Source organism: Hypomesus transpacificus, chromosome 5 (genome assembly GCF_021917145.1).
Source record: "Hypomesus transpacificus isolate Combined female chromosome 5, fHypTra1, whole genome shotgun sequence".
NCBI classification, from domain to species: domain Eukaryota; kingdom Metazoa; phylum Chordata; class Actinopteri; order Osmeriformes; family Osmeridae; genus Hypomesus; species Hypomesus transpacificus.
This window is the reverse complement of record NC_061064.1, coordinates 2,441,637-2,457,957: the sequence shown is the minus strand read 5'-3', so window position 1 is coordinate 2,457,957 and position 16,321 is coordinate 2,441,637. Positions and strand designations below refer to the sequence as shown.

Sequence of the window (16,321 nt, the reverse complement as noted above, 5' to 3'; positions counted from 1 at the left end):
GTTTAGGGACGAAGTCTTTGTTAATCTGCGTTGTTACACATTGACCAAACCAACATGTTAATCATTCAGTCACTCTGGATTCCACGGGATGCAATGCATTATTGAAGTAAAGTCACTCGTACTCTGCCTCTTTAAAGGAAGGGGCGGTGCAATTGAACTGCAACCCAACAGGATAGACTTTCGTTCACTCAAAACCCATTCATAAATAAGACATTGCGAAAGGATGAAGCGCATTTACAACGGTTGATTTTAATGTAGATCTGTGTTATTGGGTCCTGTTTACGGTCGAATGCAACGGAATCGTGGCGGCAATATATTAATAGTCAGCGAAATTCACTCGGGGTGATGCGGCGGTAGGAGAGGAAAAGTGACTTCCGATTGCTGACCCCCTCCCGCGATGGTTATGACTTTCTGTGCGTGCCACCAGGAAGCATAGCTTATTTTGTGTTCGGAACGGTAGGCAACAAACCCCAGTTCTTGTCTTCCATCATCTGAAAGTGTTCGTCGTTGCTTAGAGTCTTAAACGTAAATGATAGGTTTTCAATGTCTGCCGCCTTCATCGTTCCGGTTGTATTGAAAGTAAGTGGACCAGAAAACAACTAAGATTCCAATGGAACGGTGAGTTATGGCAGCTAAAGAAGATCTCTACACCAAAGTCACCCCGCGAAGACAGCGCCAGAACAGACCGGGGACTGTCAAACATGGGTCAAATCTGGACGTGCTTCTGTCCATGGGTTTCGCCAAAACCAGGGCGTAAGTATGAAACAATAACCGTTCACTCTGACAGGCAAGAAATGATCTGCGCATACGCTCTGAGCATCACAGGACAGGATATTGGGCTGTTGTTGAGTAAACTGCATATCGACACATCAAAGTTTCTTTCACTTACAAACCATCAGCTCGCTCACTGTGTGAGACATGTAATCTTTGAGCAAGCCAGACTACCGACAGCTATTCGCTAGACGTAGGTCACGCTTGGATGCTAAATTTACTTTCTTTGGCCGATGAAAAGAGGAACCTCTTGACCTCATCACCCAGCATTCACATTTTTGACCAGATCTTCTTTTCTTTAATCCATAAGATTTTGGAGAGCAAACAGCATGGTACTCCCCTTCCTCTAAACCAAAGGGTTTAATCTGACTGTCATAACGGTTTAACTCTCATTGTTGTGGCATGGTTGGGTCAGATGTCAGGCCACTGTCTTGTTGTAATCCTATGCCACCAGACTGAGCAGGAGACTTTATGACAACACATCTCCGGATTAGGACCGGCTGGACTGCTATTGTGTGTGTGTCATGTACAAGTGTGTACTGGATTGAGAGCATAAAGAAATACTCTGGAGTGGAACCAGAAAGCAGTGAGTGGTCTGTCTGTGTGTGTGTGAGAGGTCATGGCATTTGCGCTTGGGGTTCCCCAGGAACCGGAGCACAGTTCCACAGTGATGGTCCCAGGTGATCCTCAGCAGGTGTAAGGAGGTCAGACGTCTTGGGCCTCCTGGCACACTGAGAGCAACTAAAAGCACTCTAACCACATACACACCCTGCCGGTTCCTTCAGATCATTCCTAGATCCCCCCCCCAAAAAGAGACAAAGCTAAGAGGACTGAAGATTGTCGATATTTTTTAGGGAGGAGGAAAGCCAGGGGGAGGTTATGCCGGTTGAACCCTCGTCAGATGCGCATGATATTCAAACGAGCATTGCCCACTTAGGAGGACGTGAAAACGTTTTTCTGAGGCGGTTTTGAATGGCTGCGTTTGTCATAGCCTTGGGAGAGGGGGGGGGGGGGGGGGGGGGGGGGAAGAGGCCTCAATGTGGAGACTTGCCTGAACCAATAGGAAGCATGAATCACACAACCTTACTGTTGTATGTGAGGAATTAATGCTGAATCATTGTCGTATCGACCAGCCTTGTCAGATGTGATATAGCAGAAGTGTATCCTCTGGAGGCTCTGGAGGAACTCATCATGACCGTCGTGGTCCAAAACAGGACGAGTCCTGATGGGGCCTTCATAGACAGGTTTCAGGTTTCACAGTATCTGCTCTTGGTTCCTTATTAAGCTTGGTTACTTTCTGGAAATTATGCAAACCGTTCTTGTGGTTCTGAGTGGAGGGGTGTGGTGGTTTGAAGAAGGGTTGGGGCGTGAGGAGGGGTGTTTAGGGGTGTTGGGGTGAGTTTCAGGAACGTGTGGAGGGGTGTTGGGACGTGTGGAGGGGTGTTGGGGCGTGTGGAGGGGTGTTTAGGGGTGTTGGGGTGAGTTTCAGGAACGTGTGGAGGGGTGTTGGGACGTGTGGAGGGGTGTTTAGGGGTGTTGGGGTGAGTTTCAGGAATGTGTGGAGGGGTGTTGGGGCATGTGGAGGGTTGTTGGGGCGTGACAGGAAAGTCTGAATCATTGACAGCTTGGGAGATGTCTTAAGTATTCTCTATGATGAGGATGATGATGAAACCTAGAGGAAGGATGTGACTGATCTTTCCATTTACCAGATGCGAAGAAAGAGTGAGATTGAGATTATAATTCATTTAATTCTTTTTTTTCTTGATATGGACACCATATCACGGTTCTTATTACCGTGGGTGACTTACACACGTCACATGCAATCCAATGCTAAATCTGCAACAAACACAGAGCCATGTTTGCTGTTAAACTGATCTAAAGGCGCTGCACACATCGTCAGCCAGCCTTAACTCAAATGGTATGCCGCAAACCTTCTGAAACCACACACTCAGCTCCTCATTGGTTCTGTGGAAGGTTCTGGTTGAGGGGTCTCTGGCTTTGTGCTCTGATTATGAGCTTTCAACAAGAGGCCTTCTCTCAGCAGGCCTGACACTCTGAATCAGTGGTGTCTCTTTCCCAGAGCCAACGTATGTTAAAGTACAAAAAGTTAAGTACCAAACTTCTGTCCTCCAAAAACAGCGTTGTGTGGCATCACACAGGTGTGGTTTTTGTTTAACACTTCAGATAAAGATCTCTCTGTCTTATTTCTGCATGTGTGGTAAGTGTGTGCATGTGCATATGTTTGACTACATGTTTGTTTGTGTGTGTGTGTGTGTGTGTCTAAGGCAGGATGGTGTGTGTGTGTATGTTTCTCAGCGTGTGTTTACAAAGGAACCATCTGCCCTGCTTCTGTTGCAGTCAGAATGGCTCAGCAGTCCTGCTGGTGAGCACCATCCCTGGTCTCTGCCCACATTCTGTCGAGAGCATCCCTAGTGTTCTTCCCACATCGGGCCCCAGAGGAGCCCTGCTACCCAGAGGAACCCAGATAGCTTCTAGATTGTCCGCAGAGATGGCCCTTTGATGACACAACAATGGGGCACTAACGTTCTCTGCCCCTGTTTGGCCTTTTTCCTCCCGCTCTCCTCCCTCCATCTTCCCCTGTCATCTGTCCTGGCCTGGATAACTTCTGAGGTGACTGGTGGACCTTAACCCGATGATCCGACACCTGGTTTGGTACATGATACCTGATAGCAGTGGTGTTGTAGCTTCACCTTAAGCCACAACAGTCATTTACCTTGTTTGGATATCTATTAAACGGAAATGATTTAGGCTAATGATTGTATTGTGATGTAATAAAATAATTACTGGGCAAAATAAAAATATGTAAATGTTTGAAAGCGGATGAGCTGTTGACATGCATTGACCTTTTTGGTCATCCGCATCATCCCTTCATAAGCAGTGAATATAAATTACGTTCTAGCATTAATATGCTTAACTGGAGAAGCATTGATCTTAATTGATATATTAATATAATTATGACACATCAGCAAGCTTACTCTGACAGACCCACCCTCAACTTTGTGCCAATACATTATTGGGGCTTTGGATGGTTGAATAAGAGTCCATTCAGCACCTTGGACAGCCATCCTAATGACGAAGGTCTATTAACAGCGCACTTCCTAACAATCAACCTGCATGCTGGTTTGGGAAACGATAGCCTATCTCCATGCTTGTGCCTTTTGGTGAACCCCTCAAGGGCTGGTTGTGTTCCAGAGACAAAACGTCTGTACATGCTTGTAGGCATTAGTTTATATTCACAAGGTTGTCCATCAAGAGGAAGTGAACCGGCTTGTTTTAGGAAGTGGTTGTGACCTTTATGAAGTGTGAAGCCTGCTGGGACTTAAAGAAGGCCTACGTTGTGAGATGGGGAGTCTTTCCCCATCAACATATGGACATAAAAAGGAAAGGACATATTTTTATGTCCTTTCAACTTTTAGATGTTAAACGAACGCACACACAGCTTACACACAAGCACATGCACACGGGACACACGCAATGTGTCAGCGTGGATGTTTTCAATGCAAGTAAAGAGAGACTTGGAGGAGCACAGCATGTATGTAGACTCCCCAGTCAGGTGTAATAGGTAGGATTTATCTGACAGTAGGGAACATTGTTTAACAGTGTTTATTCCATGTAACCTGCTCTGCAGGAGCTGTTTGAGTCTCAGAACCGAAGGTTTCCTGACAGAAGATCCGTTGGTTGGGTTATATTCTGTGGACTATTAGTACGCTTCAAAGACTTCTTCAGGTGTTCAGATTGAGTGTCTTTGACTCATGACCATGTTGGGTTACTATTGAAATGACTCACACAGTATGGAAGATGATGTCACTCAGATGGGTTTTCTGTTGTTGAAATGCCCTCTTACTTCATGTAAATACATGAAGTAAGAGGTGTACATTTTCCTCTTCATCTAGCCCCAAGTGACAGTTTTATATGTATTGCGTCTGAGTCACCGTACAACCAAGTGCTACTGAAGCACAGAAACTCAGTGTTCAGCGATTTGAACCACTTCGGCGCCGCCCGTCATTTTCCGACACGTCCAATGTTTTCCACCGATAAGATTCATCAACGTTTGTTTTTCTGATCGAGCTCTGCTGCTGCCCAGGTCAGGGAAGTATGAGCAATGGGTTGTGGAGGATTTGCCCACTATACAGTACCTACGCATACTAAATACAAATACTGGTAAAACGAATACTAATATGAAATGTCAGGAAAGTATAAGTAACTGGTTGTGTAGGATCCACAAACTATACCTTCAGCCCACAGACCGTCTATTTTCCCACTATTACATTACATTGTTACTCATTTAGCAGATTCCTTTATCAAAACTAACATACAGGAAGTACATTTAGAATGTACTGCAGAAGAAGAAAAAGTATTTGTGTGGTCAGAGTCAGTATTTACCAGATGCAGCTCAAAGTAACCACATCTCAGCTAACAGGGATGATGCAACAATAGTATCTCAACTAGTACAACAATAGCATCTCACCTAACTTCTACTCAGATCTATTCTTGGAATGAACTTGTAGTTCAGTAGAACATCACATAAGCAGAGCCCCGCGTTGTGTTCATGCTGATTTTTCCATCATGTCTGGTAGATGAGACGACCTGGCTAGTAAATGCAGGCTGTTTGAAGACTCAGCCAAAATACCATCAGACCCGTGCACTTCTGATCCTTGATCTTGCGTCGTACTTAATACATGCGCTATTTGCACGTAGATTTGGATAAAAAGCGCCTGCTAAATGAATGCAAGTTCTTAAATGTCGTGGTTGCAGTGAACTCAGCTCAGTTAGACATCGTACCTCCTGCCCAGCTTGCGCTCTTTCACTAAACCCTCCCGTCTAGTGACTCTCCCTCATCTTTTCACTCCCTCTCTTTCACATCTCCTCTGATAATGAGTGCAATGGTGTCACCCTCTGCCTTGCCGCGCGAGACAAGCCTTCTCTGGCTCTGGGAGCGTGAGGCCTTTAAGCCTTTCTGAAGATGAGGAAGGGAGTGTTTAGACGACAGATAAGGGGGTTCTGTACTGTTGGCTCTGGGAAAGAGACTGAGGAGTGAGGGCCTCTTGTTGAAAGCTCATAATTAGAGCACAATGCCAGAGGACGGATGACAAGGATCCCTCACACAACCAAATTGGAGTCGAGTCTTTAGTTCAGAATCATATTTCTGCGCAGCAAAGGGCTCTGTGTGTTTAATCACATAGTTCTTCTCATCTCACTTCTCCTTCTCTTTGTCTTCCACCTCCTTCCCTCATCTCTCTCTCCTCTTTCTCTCTTACTGTCTCTCTCCTCTCTCATACTGTAGCTCTCTCCTCTTTGTCTCTCAGCTCTTATCTTTCTCTCATCTCCCCACTTTCTATCTCCCCTCCTCCTTCTGTCTGTCCGCTTTCTCTCTCTCTCTCTCTCTCTCTCTCTCTCTCTCTCTCTCTCTCACACTCTCTCTCCCTCTCTCTCTCCCTTTCTTTTTTATACCCATTTGTTCACATTAGAACAAGGTGGGTCATGTGATCTGATGGTTCTATTGTCTGCTGTTTCTTCCTGGGTCTTCAAAGTGAGGCCTGGTCTTTGCCAGACTCGCGTGGAAGGAGACGCACCGACATACAGCTCTGAGCACAACCCTTGGTTACCCTTGAACTTTCTCATCACAATCTGCACAGAACAGGTCAGCCAGCACGAACAGAGTAGCAGCTGCTTGAAACAGCCCGGAAGTTGTGGAGGAGGAAGTGGTGTCCTGTGTTGCGACTCCAGTCCTGGAGTCGAAGGTCCATGGAGAGGCCAGGCTGAATGGGACCAGGCCAGCTGGAGGGAGGGGCACTTCCTGTGTTGATAATGGGGGCTTAGAAGGCTCTGTCTGGGGGCGTGGGGCACCCCAGTTTAGTCTGGTGGTGTCAACCGTGAGGGCTCTCTCTGCAGCGGCCGTTTGATAAGTGGTCGGTGACGCGAGCAGGCTTCGGTCTGTAAACAGGAAGTGTGGGTTTCCCATGGCGATGAGTCAGGGGAGGGCCCTGAAAGAACACCCGTCTCTTTCTTCTTCTCTCTTTGCTGTTTTTCTTTTTCCACTCTGTCTCTCTTTCGCTCTGTCTCTTTTTTTTTCTATCTCTCTCTGTCAGGTTTAGCCATTTATGGTAAAAACCGAGAGATGTAGGTAAGTTTGAGATGACATGAAGCATCAGCCCTAACTAAGAATCAAACAAGGTATTCATTTTATCCACAAAACAAAACTTATTTTCTACAACGATACATTTTAACGTGACCAAAATAGCAACAACAACAGGGTGTTCAAATGTAAAATTCACAGAAATTCCTCGGCTGACGCACACAGTCACACACACATACACACACACACACACATACACACAGACGCGCGCACACACACACATACTTTGGTGCATTTTTGAAAACGTTAAAGAATAAAAGCCAAATAAACTGGTGTTCAAACAATGGGTTGTAGTTTTTGAAGTGATTCCTAATTCTGATTCCTTTTCATGGTTCATGTTGTCACATCTGGATAGCTGTAATCCTATCATGCTCGTAGAAAATCCTCTTACCTCCTCTCGACTGGATGAAGAATCAGTTTGGGATCTATGATTGAGTTGCTGGTACGATTGTTAGTTTATGTGTTCGTGGTTATGTGGGTATGTACATTTAACACACAGTTAATGTGTGGAAATGTATTTGCGTAAACTGGGTGCATGTGTGTTTGTGTCTAAAACGTGTACTTGTGGGTACACTGTGGGTGATTCAATCCATGTGTCAACACCCAGACTCCATGAAACTCTTGACTTCTCTATGTGAGTGAGTAGTGGGTGAGCATTATGATCTGTTTTTTTGTAACCAGGGCTTCCCCTTCCCAGCATGCTCAGCGTTGCCTGGGGGGTCAGGGGGCCTGAGCCGTATCTAGGGCCTCCTCTGTAGGCCATCGCTATAAATAGATCATTGAGTGTGAACACCACAGTGGCACTATGTTCAATGTTTATCTTCTCAGTCAGGAAGGAGATCCAGCCACACAGTGGCTCTGCTCCCAGACTCACGCACACAGACACAGAGGGTGGCGTGGGTCAACACTCTAGACTGGCACCCCAGAGCCAGTCTTCAGTTTGTCATCGGTTTACTCTTTGTTTACTCAACTTCAATAATGTTGTTTCTTGATAGGCATCTTACTGACGTGGTGTTGAGGGATGGATGCTTGGGTAGGTCAGGGTAGACGGTGTGTCACGAGAGTCTCATCCATGCAGCTGGCGATCAATAAGGACCAGGACAGGGGCTGGGCTGGATCTGGAGCAGTGGGGACTACAGCCTCTGGTTCGCAGAGGGCCTCCTACTGTAGGCCTCTAGGGATTGTGGGATATGGAGTCCTCTCCTTGTTGCCAGGTAGTCTTTCTGATTAGCAGAAAAGTAGGACCCCACAGAGACATTTTGAACTTGTGATATTTTAGCTTTTATAAAAAGACACTAATTAGATTCCGAGTTCTTATTAACAGTCACATAATCAGCTCTTCCTCGCTCAGGAAAAAGAGGCTACAGTTGTTAGCTGGCAGCATTAGAACGACACAGTTAGCATAGCCTCTTTAGCATGGATACAGTAGGGGAGCCTATGACTGGCTGTCAGGTGGTTGGAGTAAATGTGGCCTATAGGTCCTTCCCCGTCCAACGAGAGCTCTCTGTTATTTCCCTTAATGTAGAGCAGAAGGCATTTGTATTTTTCTCCCTCGTAATTGGCACCTGCTGCTGTGGCGCTCCAGACCAGGTCAGACCAGGTCTCTCCTGTGTGGGTTCTGCAGATTCGGGTGAACACACCAAGCCCAAGGTGTGATGTCATCGTCGAGTTTGCAGAGCACCGTCTACCTGTGGGATATGAGTGTGTGTTAGACGTGTGAACCGTCTGCACCGTTACACGTTTGTCTAGCTGGAGGCTGTAGAATTACATCTTTTTATTTTTTGGAATTGGAAAAACATTTGAGCTGAAACAGTGTATATGCTTTAGTGAGTCTATCTCTTTTTTTTCCGTATGGTGTATTAGATTAATGAAGAGCCTTTATCTGAGATTGGTCTTTCCTTGGTTAGTAACAAGATGTACTGCAAGACAAGCACAGTGTGAGGCCTCTTCCCTCTTGCTCATGCGTTATCAGGGATGGAAGATAAGGGTATTACACTGCAGCGTGCGCAAAGCATTACAGTACATGCAGCACATTAATCTGCATCCTATTTAGATTTATTTGATTGGGTTATGTACGTTCGACGGTAGCCAACTGGCTTATTTGAATGCTTCCTAAAGATAAAAAATGTTTTCCATTTCACTGTGTGTTGTGGTTTGTCAAAGTCATGTTAGCCATGGACAATACTGTTCCATGTGAATTCGAAACACGGATGTTAATGGGCGTAGAAGCACTGCTGTTCACGGCAAAGCAGAAACACTACTGTTTCCGAGGTGTCGAAAAACACTACTGTTCAGAAACACAACAAACTACTGAATGCTTCGTTCCAATAAGCGTCCACTGGAAGAGAGACTATTGATTTTGTGACAGAACTGATCTGTCTCCTCTCTCCCTTTTCTCCCTCTCCCTCTCTCTCCTTCCCTCCCTCTCTCTCTCTCTCTTTCTGCAGGCTAAAAGCTCTGGTTTCTACAGGGGGCAAGAATGTTCAGGCTGCTTGTGATTGGTAAGCAAACGCACAAACTAACTCAGAAAAACACACTCAACCACACGTACACTTTCCCCCTACACAAACACGCACTTCAAACACAGAAAGCTGGGCATCTGTAATGGCAGACTACACCATGGTAATCATTAAAGCCCTGAATCAGATGGAACTGAGGTTCCGACTACAGTGAGGAACAGAGGACGTTTTGGTTACTCTCTCCTGCCCCCTGTTGGACAACCCCCTCTCCAACACATCTCTCCCTTCTCGCCGCTGGCCAGGCTGTTCTCCCATGTGGACGACCCATTCCTGGACGACCCTCTCCCCAGGGAGTACGTCCTGTACCTGCGTCCCAGCGGGCCTCTCCTCCACCAGCTGTCCCACTTCTGGGAGCAGAGCCGCGTCACCTGTGCCAAGAACAAGGCTCACAACATCTTCCCCCACATCACGCTCTGCCAGTTCTTCATGGTGAGTGTTTGTGTGTGTGTGTCTCTCTCTATATCATATGGGTGTCTCCCAGGGCCCGTCTTTGTGTTCAGTTCAAACTGCCTCCTCGTGTCTGAGCGTGTCTCCGGCCCCCAGCGTGCTAGCTCTAACATTGTTGTGCGTGTGACACGCCCTCGTCTCTGTGCCAGTGTGCTGATGGGAAGGTGGAGGCTCTGTGCGAGGCCCTCCAGGCCACCGTGAGCCGCTGGAAAGGGCGCTTCCCCGCCCCTTTCCCCCTGGAGCTCTACACCTCCTCCAACTTCATCGGCCTCTTTGTGGAGGAACACATCGCCGAGGTGATCAAGTCCTTCGCAGCCGACTTTGCCACCGAAGCGGAGACCAAAGCTGGTGAGAACCCTGACCCCTCTGGCCCCTTAAGTTCCGACCTCTGGACCCCTGACCCCTGTTCCCTGACCCGTTTCTTCGGTCCCCAGACGTCCACGTGGAGCCTCATAAGAAGCAACTCCACGTAACGCTGGCCTACCACTTCCAGACCAATCACCTTGCGGCGCTGGAGAAGCTGGCCAAGGGCGTCGACATCTCCCTGGGCTGCGATTGGCTGGCGGTGCTCTTCTCTCGGGACATACGATTCGCCAATCACGAGGTGCGTAGCCGCGTCGTCCCTCTGAGGCGATGTCTCGACGAGTCACCGGTCCTGTCAGACGTCCAGGCTGGTAATCTCCCCCTCCACCTCCCCCCCATCCCCTTCTCTGCCCCCCTCCTGTTCCCCTCTCTGCCCCCCTCCCGTCCCCCTCTCTGCCCCCCTCCCGTCCCCCTCCGCAGACCCTGCGTGTCATGTACCCGTACGTGCCTCAGAACGAGGACGAGCTGGAGCTGGTGTCAGGGGACTTCATCTTCATGTCTCCGCTGGAGCAGGGCAGTGCCAGCGAGGGCTGGGTGTACGGGACCTCCCTGGGCTCTGGCCTGTCCGGCCTGCTGCCCGAGAACTACGTGAGCCGGGCAGACGAGTGCGACACCTGGGTCTTCCACGGGTAGGGGAGGGCCAGCAACGTCCATGACAACACCTTCCGTAGCGAGCCAAACCGAGAAACTGATGTTTTCTGCCCCCTGGTGGTGAGGTGTGGGATGTGTCAAGAGACCATTCAAACCTTCCTGCTAATGATGAACGGCAGGCCAGGGGTGCAGCGTTAGCATAGAGGGTGGTACCAAAAACGTTAGTCCTTACTAAAACAAAACCACGTCCTTCCTGATGTGTGGTGCTCTCCTCAGGTCTCACTCGTTCCTCCACGGTGCCTTACCCTCCAACACCGGAGGGGCGGTCGGTGGGCTCCTGTTTGACGGACAGTTGGATGGCCGTCTCCTTGACGATCACTTGGATCCGACCAGCCTCAGTGTTCTCTGTCCTCCTATCCAGGTTTGTCAGTCAGGATCCAGGCTCACCACACTGCCTCAGGAAACTACTATTATGACATTTGTACTATCGTGTATATTAAACAAATACAGCAGTCAGTTTGGAACATGTTATTTGATTGGACAGGAGGCATTCCACGAGTGGGTATGAAAATATAGGATTGCAGCATTGGGACTTTAAACTGTACATCTGTCACTCATCTTCACAGGTCACTAGGTATTTTAGATTGCGAAAATGTATGAATTTCATGCCTGTGTTAGAGGTGTTTACCACAGTGTATAGTAATATGTAGTATATGCTACTATGTAGGTCTATATCCTGGTGCTGTATAGGTCTGTCTTCATATCCCTGCTGTGTGTTCCTCAGACGATGACACCTAGCTGCCAGTCTGGTCTGGCTAAGAGGAGACTGTTTGTGTGTCGTCATGGCGAGAGGATGGATGTGGTGTTTGGGAAACACTGGATCACTCAGTGCTTTGATGCCAAAGGTAAGACTGGAGCAGAGGAGGGTAGATCTTAAAGTTCTTCTCTCGACTGGAGTATGAGAGACAGACTGGAACGGCAGCAGACTACTCTTCCCATCATGCCGCTGGGCCTCACCTCTCTGCCTGGCGTCTCTGGGTGTCTGCAGGTCGATATATCCGCTCCAACCTCAACATGCCGCTCAGCGTGCCTGCCCGGACCGGAGGCTTCCGGGAATACGATAAAGACTGTCCAATCACAGTGTTCGGATCCACCCAGGCTCGGCTTGTAGGTAGGTAGTATCTGGTACCAGCTCGGCCTGGTAGATAGCTAGCTGGTACCAAGCTGGTGAGGTAGATATCTAGCTGGTACCAAGCTGGTGAGGTAGATAGCTAGCTGGTACCAAGCTGGTGTGGTAGATAGCTAGCTGGTACCAAGCTGGTGAGGTAGATAGCTAGCTGGTACCAAGCTGGTGTGGTTGCTAGGTAGCTGATCACCCCAGGCCTTTCAGACGGTCCATGTTTAATGTGCCATGTGGGTCTGCTGTCTGTGTTCGTAGGAGAGGCCCTGCAGGAGAGTCACACAGTAATAGACTTTGTGTACTGCTCTCCATCGCTGCGCTGCGTCCAGACAGCTCACAACATCCTCAGAGGTACCAGGTCACACTCACACCTCGTATACCATACTGCTCATCTTACATTACATTGTTTCATATCGCCGTAGCCCCACATGCACTGTTATATAACTGTAGAGTATGCTGCTGTATACTATGGACAAACCTGTCTCCTCCTCCTCCTATGTCCCACCCTCCCTGTCCCCCCCCTCCCAGGCCTCCAGCTGGAGGGCCATACTAAGGTCCGTGTGGAACCAGGCCTGTTTGAGTGGACCAAGTGGGTATCAGGCACCACCCTGCCAGCCTGGATCCCTCCAGCAGAGTTGGCTGCAGCTAACCTGAGTGTGGACACAACGTACAGGTAGATACACACATACTCCACACAGTCTTCACACACACTTCTTACACACTGTTCATCATACACATCATACACGCTTCATAGGCTTGTCAGAGGTTAGCAGCGCTGACGAAGACCCGTGTCCTCTGGTTCCTCTCCAGACCTCATATTCCCATCAGTAAGCTGGTGGTGTCCGAGTCCTACGACACCTACATCAGCAGAAGCTTCCAGATCACGCGGGAGATCATGGCGGAGTGTAAGAACCTAGGTGAGCTTCCGAGCCGTCTGTTTCAGCCGTAAAACGCGCCGGGTGAGTAGCGAGCGGAGATTGGAATTTGGCGGATGTCCGTATGTAGTGTAAGTCACGGTATTGGCGGTATGTGGCTCCCTGGCCGCCCCCTCTCTCACACAGGAAGCACAGTGCTGATCGTGGCCCACGCTTCCTCCCTGGAGGCCTGTACGCGCCAGATGCAGGGGCTCAGCCCCCAGAACTCCAAGGACTTTGTGCAAGTGGTCCGAAAGGTCAGCCCACTCTTCTGGAGGCTTGCCAAGAGATGATTACTCTCTCTCTTTCTCTCCCTCTATTGCCTCTCTCCTCTTATCTCTCCTCCAACTCTCTCTCCTCCTCTCCTGTCTCCTTCGATCTTCTCTCCCCCTGTCCTTTTGGTTTGATTTAGATTTTGTAATGATTGTTTTTATTGACTTCCTCGTCTCTCTCTCTCTCTCCCTCTCTCTCGTACACTAACCCCCTCCAGATCCCCTACCTGGGCTTCTGTGCGTGTGAGGAGATGGGTGAGACGGGGGTGTGGCAGCTGACCGACCCTCCCATCCTCCCTCTGACCCACGGGCCCAATCACAGCTTCAACTGGAGAGAGACCCTCCTGCAGGATTGATGGCCACGCCACTCCCTGGACACGCCCCTCCTTGGCCACGCCCTGCAGCCTATCTCCGGAACAGACACAGCGTGACCGTTTCTTCAGCTATATCCCCCCCCCTCCCTGCTCAGCCCCTCCCAGAATGCCCTGGCTCACCACCCTAGACACCGCGTGGATTCACACTCTCGGGTCTGACCTGCTATTTAACACTGTGTCCCGGCACACTGTTCACGATGAAGGAAGAGGTGGAGGTGATGATGGTAGTCAGAGCACAAAGTACCTTCTAGTGTGACACGATGGCATCTGCAAACCCAACAGGATGCTTCACAAACACGGCCACCCACGACGCCAGGAGAGGGGAGTGGGGGGGGGAGGGGAGTGGGGGTGGGGGGGGGTTGTGCTGCCTGGAGCCCCTCCCCGACCCCGGGAGTCTGGCACCGACGGCATTCTGGGAGAGAAAAAAACATGTCTGCTTTCTCCTACACTGTGACGGGAGGAGAGCTGCACAAGTCATCCAGTCTTCCATGCCTCTATGTCTCTGTTTAGCTGAGTCATTTTCACATGCACAAACCCCTTCCCTGACTATAATAGAAAGCACAAAACTAGACTTCATTGGGACAATCAGACAGGCGAAGGCTGTGACCTCACCCGGAAACTCATCCATACACACCACACTCCATTTTAGTTCAATATTTTGGTAACGCTTAACTTTAAGGTTACATTACACAACTACCAAATAACTACCCAGCAATAGATTTAGTAACAACATAGTAGGTGCATAGGAGTCGCTATGCAATTAAGTGTAACGAACTACAGTTCCTTTCCCACACACCTACAACATTGTCACTATAGGTAGTTGGCAGTGGGGTAGTTGATGTAACCTACAGTGTTGCTATGTAGTTATATGGTAGGCCATGTAACCTTAATAAAGTGTAGTCCATGTTTTAGGAATATCTTTCAAATTTGACCATGGTCCCTCAAGCTTAATTCAAACTTTAAAATTCTCACAATCAAGTCCATCTTAAAACTCTCAGAAGTGTAAAAGGTTAGCCATCCTGTTCTGACATACCGCTGAAGTGAGACTACTGCTTTCTAATATTCACTTTGTTCTGTCTTACTATGTTACTAAACATTTATTAATGTGATCCATTTAAGGGTAACAAGTCCATGTTTGTCATTGTAGGTGAGGATCCAGACGTTTTTATTGGTCGGTGGTGTCCAGGTGGAATGGGAACAGGAAGTGACACGATCTTGAGAAATGTGAAGTTACATATCAGCTAGTCAGACAGGACACACTTTAGACCAATTAGACTGTCACAGATTTCCAAACATTTACTTTTTTGTTTCTGTTGTTAAGCTTTGTTAAACAGATATTTTTATTATATAACTAGTTTATATTATAGAGCTGTTATACACAGTCAGTCGGGAGAGTTGTTGCAGAAGTAACATTAGAGCTAAATGTATTTTATGCGTCATTTGAATTCCCAACGTTTTTGTTTGATATTATCCTTTTGAGCTTGACGCATACAACACATACACAAATAGCTTGAACACCTATATGCATCTATTACCATAGAGACCCTTTCTCTACCAAGTAACGGTAATTCAAATTCTGGTTTCCTGCGTTCACTTCATAAAAAACTTGAAGTGAATGCTTTTTTTCATGTTCTTGTCTGCCACGTCAGTGTCCGTCGCTGTTTTCATAGATTCTGTAACATTTCTGTCCGTCCTGTGTGAGATTGCACTTACTGTTCCTGGATGGAGCACGTTGATGATGAGGATCAACCAGTGATCTCTGTTCCTCCTTAACGGACCACCTTCCTTAGCGTGACATGAGCTTCAAACTAGGGCTTATGGAATAGATGGCGAAATTGATACGAGATTCTGTACCACCCTCTCCGTTTTCGCTAGTTCTACCTTTCTGTCTGTCTTTTACTCCTGGTCTCTGCTTCTCTCTCTTTCTTCAAAATCACTTCATCCTCTCCTCAGGATTCTCTCCTTCTTTGTACTGAACCGCTGAGCAGCTCACTACATTGAGATGTTGACATGTCAGAAATATTTGATATTGAAGTTTGACATGGGGCTTCTGTCTTCTGTGATCAGAAGTACAGTTTAAAACCTCTTATGACTAGCAGCCATTCCATGTCACGTGCTGGGGGAAAACCCCTCCTGACATTAACAAGGAAGGGACAAGTTGGGTTTTTGTCGCTTCTGTTAGCTTGCTGCGTCTTCTGACTTGGATCTCGTTACGTCATGCGAGACTTGTTGAACAGTCTTCCAGCTTTCAGCTTCGTTTAAAAGGAAGACGACAACAAGGAAAAGTAACTTTTCTGTCCTCAGCTGCCTCAAGTGCATTGCATGCTAAAGGGGCAAAAACAAGCAAATTGAATATAATCGATTTACTTGAAAAGTAAACTATAGCCTACATAAAACAAAATTAAAGTCAAATGAAATTGTATTTAAATTATTGTTTTAAATGTATGCATTACACAAAGTATACAAGAATATATTATATTTTGTTGCAAATGACTGCCTCTATAATTATATTGTTTGTGAAAAGGTCTGATGACGATAATGTACTGCTTAGGAAATATGTAAATTATGTTTGCAAATAAATGTTTTATCTGCATCAACGGCTCATCAGTATGCCTAGTATTACCGACAGATGGCGCTAGGTAACGCTGTATTATTGTCATGACACCAGCTGCTGGAAATGAAAAGTTACATGCTGATTGAGTTAGCAGCATAACACGATTTGAAACGTATTTC

General features: G+C 47.6%; 1 protein-coding gene across 1 annotated transcript; it reads left to right on the top strand.

Annotated features, from left to right (window-relative positions):
* Window positions 1-142: 142 nt before the first annotated feature.
* On the top strand, window positions 143-16,181 carry ubash3ba (ubiquitin associated and SH3 domain containing Ba). Its single transcript, XM_047020529.1, has 14 exons — window positions 143-753; window positions 9,376-9,429; window positions 9,690-9,876; window positions 10,044-10,242; window positions 10,329-10,498; window positions 10,678-10,886; window positions 11,125-11,269; window positions 11,633-11,753; window positions 11,897-12,019; window positions 12,287-12,379; window positions 12,557-12,701; window positions 12,839-12,945; window positions 13,090-13,199; window positions 13,433-16,181. The coding sequence occupies exons 1-14, from the start codon at window positions 626-628 to the stop codon at window positions 13,568-13,570; spliced, it is 1,929 nt and encodes a 642-aa protein (XP_046876485.1). The 5' UTR covers window positions 143-625; the 3' UTR covers window positions 13,571-16,181.
* The last annotated feature ends 140 nt before the right edge of the window (window positions 16,182-16,321 follow it).